The 12206-nt window shown below is 32.8% G+C and overlaps 1 protein-coding gene across 1 annotated transcript in view; it reads left to right on the top strand.

Moving 5' to 3' along the window:
• Window positions 1–12206, top strand: part of Aldh (Aldehyde dehydrogenase) — a 78868-nt gene that overhangs the window by 22079 nt on the left and 44583 nt on the right. The window contains exons 3-4 of the mRNA XM_075360356.1: window positions 1141–1281; window positions 9339–9585. Coding sequence (XP_075216471.1) covers window positions 1141–1281; window positions 9339–9585 — 388 coding nt within the window. The remainder of the gene's footprint in view (window positions 1–1140; window positions 1282–9338; window positions 9586–12206) is intronic.

The raw sequence follows: 12206 nt of genomic DNA, 5'->3' as shown, positions 1-12206 counted from the left end.
ATTAATCTCCCCTAATGACTTGATTATTTAGAGATAATTAAATAATAATTTAGACATGAGCCCACCAGCCTTTTTTTTTATTTTAACTGAAACTGTAACCAAATAAATGTATTCATGTCAGGGTGATGTAATAGTAATAAATAATGTTAACTACGTATTCATGTCTGAGTGATGCAATAGTAAAAATAATGTTAACTAACTCCAAATTTCTGTCCAAGAAGCTATAAAAAATAGCCCACTGCCAACTACTTCAGATTTTCTATTGCCATGTTACTGGATAATTAGAGTACTCTTTTACACGTGTAGAATAGCTTTATAAAGAAAATTTCATATTTAAATATACTTATAACTGTTACTAAAAATCCTAATTTTAGATGTTTATTATGTTAAAGTTCATTAACCTTTTACCTGATCAAAGTCTCATACCTGTTTAAGTACATGGTTTAAAGAATGGCGTTGTTTTAATTGTTTTGTATTTTATGATTAAAATATTGCTGATTTTGATAATAATACTGGCTATATATTTTTGGAAGCAGTTTCATTATACGTTACAGTCACTAAATATTTAATACCTAAGTGTGTTGATTTTACTTACTTATTATAGTTCCAACTAGAGCAGTTTGGGCATCTGTTCATTTTCATCATCCAGGTAAAAAGTCCCTCTTATGTATGTGACCTCTCTTGTTTTCTCTATTTCTCCTTTGAATATAAATTTTCGATTATAATAGGAAAATAGGCTGATGAAGTAGTTGTTCCAGTTAAAGCAAAGTATGATAGCAAGTGGAAGGCTAACTTATTGGATAACTTGCTAAATCAAGCAGTTTCTAAATTTTAAAACGGTTATGAAATTACATTTTGGCTACAGCATAGAATCACTTAAGTAGTAAGTAAAGCAACATACATCACTTTTAACGGCCATTATCAACATAAAAAATTTCCAAGAAAATTAGATTCAGCTTCCTTTGTGCTGATAGTAGTACATTTTCATGTAGTGAAAGGAAGGTAGATTTTGTCCCTTTTTTGGGGTAAATGTTCGTAGATTATTCATGATTTTAATAATAATTAAAAATAAAATGCCTATATTGTGATTAAAATTCATATTTGTATAATTTTTAAACATATATTTACATTTCATTTCAGGCTGACATAGACTTAGCTGTAGAAGCTGCTTCCGAAGCTTTTGAACTCTCTTCACGTTGGAGAACATTGGATGCGTCAGCTCGTGGCCAGTTAATCAACAAACTAGCTGATTTAATTGAAAGGGATGCTGGATATATTGCAGTAAGCAATTTTTTACTGTTCATTGCATGAAGGTTATACTTTTTTCATTTTCAAATTTTATTACTACAATATGAATTAAGAATTTTGTTTTATAATTTGTGAACACTTGAGGACCGACTGTTGTGCTACACTTTATTTGGTACCCAAAAAGCTGAACTTATCGTTACTTGCATGAGAATTCTCAGAATTATTTGAATTAATTATTATTATGAGGGAGACACAAAAATCATATTTTTTTAAAGTTGCCTATTAGGTTTTAAACAACTTACTCTATAGTCTCCTTCAAAATTATTATTTTTTTGACTTTATGTATTTGTTCCTCATTTTTTCTGTTTGTAATAAAAGCTCAGTTCAGGTAGATCTTTTGGTGAGGATTGCAGCTTCTCCACATGTTTGGTTGTTTTTTTGAGAACTAGTGCATAACCTTTTCAACTTTACATCTCTCCAAATAAAATGTCTGATTCAGAGTTTTTCCAGGAGGAAAAAATTTCATCTCTAAGACTGTTAATATAAGAAATCTAATCAATACAAAGTATGTTTCTAACACTGAATCAACTTCAAGGCAATTTTCCATTGCCTTGGTGCTTTTATTGTTTTCAAGTTATAAGAGTGTCACCAAGTCTCACTCCTACACAGACAAGAAAAAACAGGTTTTTCAAACATATTTCTCAGGTTAAGACAAATTTTCAAATGATGGTTTTTTTTTTTAACTCTCTCAAAAAATCTTTCAGAAACATGTTTAGTGTTGTGGGTGAAAATTCATTTTTTCTTTAGTGTTAGTTTTTTCTACTGTCAACTAGGGCATGAAAGTTAAGCAAATAAAACAGCTAAAGAAGTTCTTTTGTAGCACTTCTTTTAGCCTTTATCTGCCAAATGGATCGCAGATCAGGCTAAAAAATAACTATACTCAAATTCTTAAATAATTATAAATTTCAAATCAGTTTAAATGACTCAATAATTTTGAAAAATCAAGTAACTTAATGAAAATTTAACCTTTAACAACTCTTAACAATATCATAACCAAACTTGCTGCACTATAACCAACTTAGTCTAGAGATTACCCTGTACATAATATTCTATACGGCTGCATAACCATTTTCATCCAAGCGCCAATGAGAGATTACATACCTTGGCAAGCACTGCTATTCAGATAAGCTTAGCTCAACCTGAATAGTGGCAGGTTCTGGCAGCCATCTCGTCTCAACTTGAACACAGTAACTCACACAGATCAGTTATCACAAACACAGTTGATTCAAATTTAAATGTTCAAATGAATATTAGCATTAATTTGTTTTGTTCATTTATAACAATTAATCATAATAATTACCTTCTGTATAATTTCTGCATCAGCATTTTTCTTTTACAATAAACTTCCTAAAGGTTTATTAATAATATCAAGAATAATCATAATCCAGAGTCACAAAACTCTCACACACACACACACACACATACATACATATATACGTACACACACACAGTGTCTTCACGGTTGGATGCTTTCAAAAATATTGCACAAGAATCAACCCTCTCAGCTTTGTTGTTTCCCTTATCTATTAATTAAATTGCAAGTTGAATTATTAAAGCAAAATGCTTGCTAGTTGCTATGATTTTCCAATTTATTTCATTTGTATGATTGAGCATTTAAATGATGTAATTAAAATTTTGTATGAAAAACTTGATTGACTTTACAAGTGGATGAGTTACACATTGCTTAGATTAAAATACTATTAAGTATAAATATATGATTTTTGGGTTTTAATAAATTGTTTAAAATAAAAATCTTATAAAAAGAGAATCCAATGTTAGTAATAAAGAATCTGGGTTTGGATATACGAGATGAGCCAAAAATTATCAACACTTTCCGTTTTACGATTAATTTACACAAAGATAGAGGTTTGACATGTACATCATTTTTCTACATAGTCACTTTCCTAGTCAGTCAATGCACTTAGTCTAGCAATCCCAACGCTTGCGTATTCCTTCCAAGAAGTAGGTTTTCGGTTGATCGTGAAGCTTCTTTTGCTCTGGTTTTTACACATGTAAGTCTGTGGAAAATCGATGACCTCTCAAAGCATCCTTGAGGGGCCTAAACAGATGAAAGTTGGAGGGAGCAAGATCTGGGCTATAGGGAGGTTGTTTCAGAACCTCAAAATTCAACTTATTGATGCTTTGAATGTGGGGCGAACCATGTGCATGGAGGCATGGTCTTGCAACAACAATACTTTCTTCAACAGTAGACCTCAGCATTTGTTGTGAATTGCTGGCTTCAGCTTGTTTTACAACATTTCACTGTAACTTCCGCCGATTCATAGTCCCCTTTTCTGGTGTAAGGTGTAACTGTATTTAATTTTTGACTCTCCCTCATAGATGAGAATTTTGATAAGGAGAAATAACAGTTTCACAAGTGAACAACAAGGTATACCAAGGTTTATTTCAGTACCTGTAGCCTTGATACGCAGTTTAAGAACATAGTGAATATATTACCATTTTCTTTTACTTATTTTTTAATTTCATATACAGATGTAGTATAGTAAAAACTTTTCAACACTATGAAAGGCCCAAAATGTCTTTAGAATTTATCTTTTGATCATGTAACATAGCACTATAGGTGTCTGAAATGGTTAAAAATAAATTAACAGAGAGATTACTTTGTTGGTGCCCTAGTCTTTGCAAACATTTGCAGTAAAAAACCAAAATATATACTTGATAATTTTTAAAAAATTAAGGAATTCGATAGCAAAGAAACTTTGGAACAAAAAATAAAATATTAATATTTATTTAAGTATTGTTTCCCATACATTATTATTATTATTATTTATTTATTTATTCCAGTACAGTTGTACCAAAAATAGCATTCAAAGCCTGAATCCTAAAGGGGCAGTGTTAAAAACGCTGCGTGTATATAGAATTAGTATCTACAATAAATCTTTCTGTGTGTTAAAGTAACCTGTATTATTTGAATTTTTATTATAAAGATTTTGTTATATTATTTTTTTAAGTATTTCTTATAAATATACAGAATATACCACAAAGTTCTCCTGGGACTTTCATAACCCATTGTACTCATGAAAATAATGGAAAATGTTCAAAAAAGTTTCATTTGCGAGTTACGGCTATTGGAGGAAGATTGCTCGGATTTCAGCTGCCCCGGTGAAATGAGTTCTTAGTGAAACTTTTAGGTCATTAATTAAGGGGCAAAATTATTGATTTCATATTGTTTTTGACCTGAAAAATCAAATAGAATAGACTCCAAACCTGTATCTGCTAGTTTTGACTGTATCTAATAGTTTTTGAGAAATCTGAGGTAAAATCCCTGTTTTTATGGTTGACGTACAATAACTTTGGGTTATAAACATATAAAACGTAAAAAACAAAAATTATAGAGAATTTAATTCTGAACAAAACTGTGTAAGATAAGTTGAATAAAACAATAACAAATTTGAATTTTATTTAGAGTGCATTACTACATTTGTCAGAAAAGTACTTATTTAATATAAATAAAAACCAAATTTTTTAAAACAAGATTTTCTGTTAAAAATTTTTAAAACTGGAAATTACACAACAATTATAAAATAAAAATTGTTTAGATAATAATTTTTTTATTAATGACAGAAATGCAATAAATTATTTGAAAAAATATTATTTCAAAGTTGGCAGTAAAATAACAACAGCCAGTCAACAATGTGCAATACTGGTATTAGTGTTTAAATCATTGTGTAAGACACATGGTGTACATCAGGTACTGTGAACTATGCTGTCATTAGTGAAGGTTTTCTGTGAATTTTAGTTTGAACATAATCAGTTTGTCATTAAAGTAATGCTGTACTTATTTACAACAGAATAAAATGGTAATAGGGTATTCAATTTGGGTTATTAATGTAGCTGTTGCTGTAGAATATGAAACATTATTTCCTCCGAATCACAGAATTCCAGATCCCAAAACAATTAGCACAACTTTTCTCAATCTTCTGGAAACAGTTTCACTATTTAGTATTTATACCAGCTGTGAACGATCTGTGCACTGTTATTAATGAAATTAGTATCGATGCAGTTCAGTGCAGTCCAAGCGTTCAGTACATGGCATCTTTCTGAGCAGATCAGAGTTTTGCATTCGATGGTTTGAAGGACACTTAAACTAGTTTTATCCCTTTTATAAATAGCCTGTTCAACATCTACACCCAGAAGATGATAGTTTCACTTCCTGCAACTGGTTGAATACAAATTGATAACTCTACAATGTGTTTTGTTTACTGACAAGGCAAATTTCACTCAAGATGATGTCAACAATTTATGCGTAAGCATACATGAAAAGAAGTAAATCCCCATGAAATGGTGGAAGGCAATTTTCAATACTGATTTTGGTGTGCCTTCACAATCAACTGTTTGGACCTTTCATATTACCTGGCCTGCTTAAATGCTGAGATCTACTTGCACTTTCTTCAGGTAGAATTACTGCAGCTGCTTGAAAATACTCCTCTAGCGTTGAGACACAAAGTATACTTATAGCACGATGGCATGCCTCCCCTCTTCTCTTGAACCTTATCCACTCACTTAAATCATTTTCCTCAAAAGATGTATCAGCCATAGAGATCCACATTCCTATGCATCAAAATCACCTGATTTAACACTATTAGATTTTTGCATCTGGAATGGATAGAAAATATTGTATATAAAACAATAATAAATCTTGTGCGGAGTTGTCCACATTATGGATGCAGCTGAGCAACTTAAGCCCTGAGGAACTAAAATGAATAACAAAAGCAGTACAGAAGTGTGTTAAGAAATGTTTTGAAAATGGCAGGCTAGTTATTTAACATTTATTTTAAATTGATATAAATAATGTACTTTGGTCTAATGTAATTCAGAATTCATTTAAAAGTTTTAATTGTTTATAACCCATTTAACAAAATTATTGTATGTCAAACATAAAATACAGGGTTTTTTACCTCAGATTTCTCAAGAACTACTGCAGATATGGTTAACCTTTATTCGATCTTTCAGGTCAAAAACCATAACAAATCACTAATTCTGCCCATTAATTAATGTCCTAAAAATTTCAGTACAAAATTTCACTGGGGTAGCTGAAATTCGAGCAAAATCTTTCACTAGCCGTAACTTGCAAACAAAGCATTTTAGGAATATATTTATGTGAACCTTTTTCATTATTTTCATCAGTAGAATAGGTTATAAATATCCCTGGAGAACTTTGTGATACACTCTGTATATTTGTATATAATTATCATTTTTATAATGTGTGTAAACTGTAATAATTGTTAGTTAATAACTATTTTTATATTGAATATTGTAACATATTTACATTTAAGTGGAAGAGGGTACTCAACTTTTCCAGCTTTAGTCAATAAGCAGTTTATCAATCAAAACATTACCTTCATGCGCATGCGTGTGTACACATACACACACACACACGTACTACAGTGCAAAAGAACAGTAAACCACAGCTTCATGCAAAATATTACTTCTCAACCTTACATTAATTGTCAAAAAAATGGCAGGCCATACTGTACTTATAAAATTTGCACTAAAGTACCCCAACCACAAGTCAGTCTTACAAACAAATTTTGATACATAAGAAAAATTTTATTCACTTGTGTAAAAAAGTTATAAAGTTATATAAAATACTTAAATTAAAACATATTAATAATAGTGTTACATTTATAGTGTTAAATATCATTGCCTTGTGAATGTCACAAAGCATCTTACTTCTCCTCTCTATGTTTATCCGACATTATAATTACTACTATTAACAATACATTATACTCTTACTCCTCTTATGAAAGAGTGATTACCAGTCTTGAATCTAGTGTTATCATTTTAATTCACAACTCAAAGTTATTCTGTACTTAAGTCTTCATTTTGCACTTCACTATTCACAGGTTGTTCTCTGAGCAGATCCATATAGAATGGCCGCTTTTGCTGTTTGATAGTAGGAAACCTTGTGGTGGTGGATCTTGACTGATTCCTCCCACTTTTGGGATCAGAAATGAAGCTATAGTCACAGATTCTTGCCTGGATGCATGTTGCCCTCAAATCCATCAACATTGTCACAATTAATACCACTGCTCCAACTGCAACACTTGCTCTTATTATTATGATGAGTTGGATTATTGAGATGAGGCTTCTTTTCTTGCAATATTTGGTTATCACTAGCTGTGGATCTTAGTTGGCAACTTCATTTATAGGTCATACAGTTGGAGATGATGATTGGGAGGAGAAAAGACACCTCGGTACTAGCTTCTGGATTTATCACCAGCAACACCTTAGCCTAAAACATTTTAAATGTTCTGCTAGTTACCACTTTCAGGTTCCTACCTTAATCTCATTTAATGAATGTCATTGTCGTTGAACAGTACTACTGTCAAGATCCCCCACTACATATTGCCTGTCCTCTTACCGAATTATCGGTAATCATTCCCAGCATTTTATCAAATACCATTCATCAAGAGTCAATGGTTGCAATGGTGAACAAATGTTTTGTCCCCGTTACAAAACTAAATTATATACTCATATGAAACAGTATTACTTCACTTAGATCTGTGTAAACCATTTGTAATATTTTCAACAACACTTCAAAGAAAAATTTTCATTTTATTTAGCAGGTTACTGACATTACTCCTCACTAACATTACTCATTACTCCTCACTAACCACCAAAATGTGTGTTTTTACGTACTATTACTGTTAATGATTTTCACATACGAGGTCTGTAAATAAAGTAATGTGACTGGTTCAGAAAAACATTTTATTTACAATCCAATTATACATGGACTCTATCACCTCTGAAATAGTTCCCTTGGGAAGCCACGCAATGCTTCAAACGGTTTTCTCACTTTTCATAGCAGTGTTGGAACTCAGAAACCGGAATATCCTTCAGTTGGTCGATTACATTTTTTAAAATGTTTTCTACTGTTCCAAAATGGTGTCCTTTGAGGTATTTTATTAAAGTCGGGAACAGGAAAAAGTCACAGAGACTGAAGTCAGGTGAATAAGATGGTTGAGGAACTACAGGAATGTTTTTCTTTACCAAAAAACATTAATTGAGAGTGCAGTATGATAAGGATGCATTGTCATGATGTACCATCCAGTTGTCTTGGATGGCTGGTCTTACGCGGGCAACTCTTTTCCACAGTCTTAAGAATTTCTCAGTAAACATAGTGATTTACAGTCTGTCCTTTAGGCAAAACCTCCTTATGGACAATGCCACTACTATTGAAGAAACAAATTAGCATGGTTTTGATTTTTGATTTGCTCATTTTTGCTTTTATTTGGACGTGGTGAGTTTGAAGCGTGCCTCTTCATGCTCTGGTGTTTGTTTCTGGATTGTACTCAAGTAATCCAAGATTCATCACCGGTAGTAACATTTTCTAGAAAATCAGGATCAGTTACAATTCACCCTAGAAGATTGCGGCATACTTCTATTTTTCTGTTCAACAGTGAGGTTTTTTGGGACTAATTTTGCATAAACTTTTCTCATGTCCAATTTGTTTGTCAAAATTTTATGGACTGTGGTATATTTCAAATTCAATTGTTCTGTAATCAGTTAGTCAAAGACTGTTAATCACCAGTTGTACCAGATCAAGTCTCTGATTCACTTAACATTGTCATCACTTTTTGACGTCAATGGTATTTCAGAGTGTGAATTGTCTGCAACTGATTTCCGGCCATCTGAAAATACTTTAAACCACCTAAAAACTTGGACTTGTGACAGAGCATCATCTCCATATGCCCTTTTCAATTTTGAAAAAGTTTCAGTAACATTCTCACTAAGTTTAACGTAAAACTTGATTGCACAACGTTGCTCATGATCAGTATCACCCATTTTTGAAATGCACAACAAAAACTCGTTTCACAAAAAGTTTGTTTACGTCTCATATGGCAACAAAAGACAAAAAATATTAATATCCAATATAAATCAGCTGTTCATATAACCATATGTTTACTAGTAACTTTACAGTGTTGCCACTTTGGCTGCCAAAAAAAATTAGTATCATTACTTTATTTACAGACCTTGTATATTCAGAGTGACTGTATTATTTACAGAGTTTGGAGACTTTAGATAATGGCAAACCATACACGCAAGCATTAAGTGTCGATGTTGCTGCCAGTGTAAAGGTGTTTCGGTACTTTGCTGGTTGGGCTGATAAAAATCATGGTAAAACTATACCTATGGATGGGAAATATTTTGCTTATACCAGACATGAACCAGTTGGAGTATGTGGGCAGATTATTCCATGGAATTTTCCATTATTAATGCTGGCCTGGAAATTAGGACCTTGCCTGGCCATGGGTATGTTTTTTTTTCTTTTTAGTCAATAATAATTTAAAAGAAAATTGCATTAAGAGAATACTTAGTTGAAGTAATGTATTTATTGTAACCATAAAAGAGGATATACTCATATATATGTTATGTATTTATGTGTCAAGTACTAATATTGTGACAGTTGTTGATGCCATTGTTTTTTTATAAGAGAGTGGATACATTAATTTGTTGCTTAATTCTTTGTGTCTGAGTGTTTCTTATAGTTGTGACACATGTAAAAGTACCTGAGATGCAAAAATCCAGTCAGTATTGCTTTCTGTAGTGAGTAGTAGATGATAAAGAAAGCATTATGCTTAATTACCATCTGTAATTATGCTTTCTTTTGTTCTGTTTAGCCTCTGGAACCACCGTAAGGTATTACTTAAGAAGATGAATGAGGATTATGTGTATGAATGTAAATGAAGTGTAGTCTTGTACAGTCTCAGGTCGACCATTCCTGAGGTGTGTGGTTAATTGAAACCCAATCACCAAAGAACACCAGTATCCACGATCTAGTATCCAGCTATACATAGCTAGTGCTATACATATCCAGCTATACAGCTAGTGCCTTTGATGAACAATTTGAAAGTCAGCTTGTAGCATTATACATCACCTGTATTTTCATAGGTTTGGCATGCTGACATATGAGGGCTGTTTTTTCTTCAACCTCACATGAGCTATAAAAAAAAGACACATTGACATGACAAAATGATTTTGTTACTAAAATTTGAGTAGTATCTAACTTATTTTTCTATATAATTGCCAAATGATTGGGCATTTGTCATATTGTGACATCAGCTTTCCAGTGCCCCTTCAAAGAAGTTTGCTGCCAGTGAGATAAGGTATATCTTGACTGTCTTCTGAAGTTCTTTGTTGGTGACGAAGTGTTGTCCGCCCAATCATGCCTTCAATCTCGAAAGAGGTGAAAATCACTAGGTGCTAGGTCTGGACTATACGGTGGATGATCGAAAACTTCCCGCTTGAAGTTATTGAGAAGGTCTTGAGTCACATTGGTACAGTGCGGTCGTGCATTGTTGTGTGTCAAAACTATGCCAGATAAGAGCATGCCTCGTCGTTTGTTCTTGATCGCTCTGCGGAGGTGATGTAAAGATTCACAATACACTTCCTTTGTTATTATTGTCCTTTGCTCCATAAAGTCCACCAACAAGACACCTTTATAGTCCCAAAAAACGTTAGGCATTGCTTTCCTGTTGCTCAATGTCCAAAATTTTTTGGCTTTTTTAGAGAATAAGTGTGCATCCACTGCGTAGACTGTTCTTTGGTTTCTGGATTCATACCGGATCCAAGTTTCATCACCAGTAACGTTAGACTTTAAAAACTCTTCCCCCTCAATATCATAACGCGTGAGAAAGATTAAAGCTGATTCCATTTGCTACATCTTGAAATAATAGCAATGTTGGTTGGTGGTCTATCTGAAAAAACCACCAATTTAAGGCTTGTGAAAAAGATTCTCTAACCATTGTCTGATGATAACAGTTTGGAAGAAGATAATAATTGAAATAGTGACAAATCCTGTTTACAATATAAAAACATAAAATTTGTAGTTCCTCAAAATAATCAAGAAGGTTGCTGGCTCCCTTCATAAGGTTTCACCTTTCCTGATCAGTAAAGTAGTAGTAACAGGATCAAGTGGTTCACTGAAGAACGTCAAGAAATTAAGGTATGAATCAATACTGATCAAAACGTTTAATGATGACCAGAGTTGATCTTTCTTTTGTTTCACCAATTTGGTTGCTATAAACATAAGTGCAATATGCCACAAAACATTAAATATCACCCAAGGAGTAATTTTTTGCTGGGACCTTCTGTAGATTAACATTACTGAAATAGCCTATGAGCTTTGTCCCCAAGTGTTTTAGAGATGAAGCAAATAATGAAACCATCAGAGTAGAATGAAAGCACCTACTCCTTCCTAATAAATTAATGTTCAACCTTCTCTTACTACTAGAGAAAATAGAAGTAGGTTACCTGTCGGTTTAAGTACAGTCATTCATCCCCAACCCATAGCGATGTTTCCTCTGTCAAGGGTGTGGCCACACTACAACAACTTGCTCAAAAACTGAAATATGTCAGATGTGTTAAAGAAGTTGACAATGACTAACTGCCAGGAGTAAAAAAAATGTGCTAAATGTAATGGATCACATTCAGCTCGCTTACAAGATTGACCAACTTTTAAAGAAGAGAAGGTAATTCTCAAAATTTGTACCAAGCAGAAACTATCTTTTTTGGCTACATGAAGAGAATATAAAAAGACACTGAACTTCCGGAATGGAGCCCAGGAGAGCCCACAAGCTAAGGCAATTTAAAGGAGCCCACAAACATTCCCTCTGTGTTGTTGTCTGCAAATTCCCATTTTTCAAACTCTCCTCATCCATCACCTCATATTCTGGTGGATAACCACTTGACCCCAGGACATTGGAGTTTTATTAAAATTAAAAGTTCTAAAAAGAAAAATCACCCATAATTAATTGATTTATATACATGTCTGTGATTCTATATCTGTAATTGCCTTTATGAATATTATCCAGTGGAAAATTCAAGGTTCTGCATTGAAAATGTTAAGAGTATTAATGAGCTCATGAGAACAT

The sequence above is a fragment of the Lycorma delicatula genome, chromosome 1, assembly GCF_047948215.1.
Source record: "Lycorma delicatula isolate Av1 chromosome 1, ASM4794821v1, whole genome shotgun sequence".
In the NCBI taxonomy this organism is placed as follows: Eukaryota; Metazoa; Arthropoda; class Insecta; order Hemiptera; family Fulgoridae; genus Lycorma; species Lycorma delicatula.
Note: the sequence above shows the minus strand (reverse complement) of the source record. Positions and strands in the feature narration are given on the sequence as shown.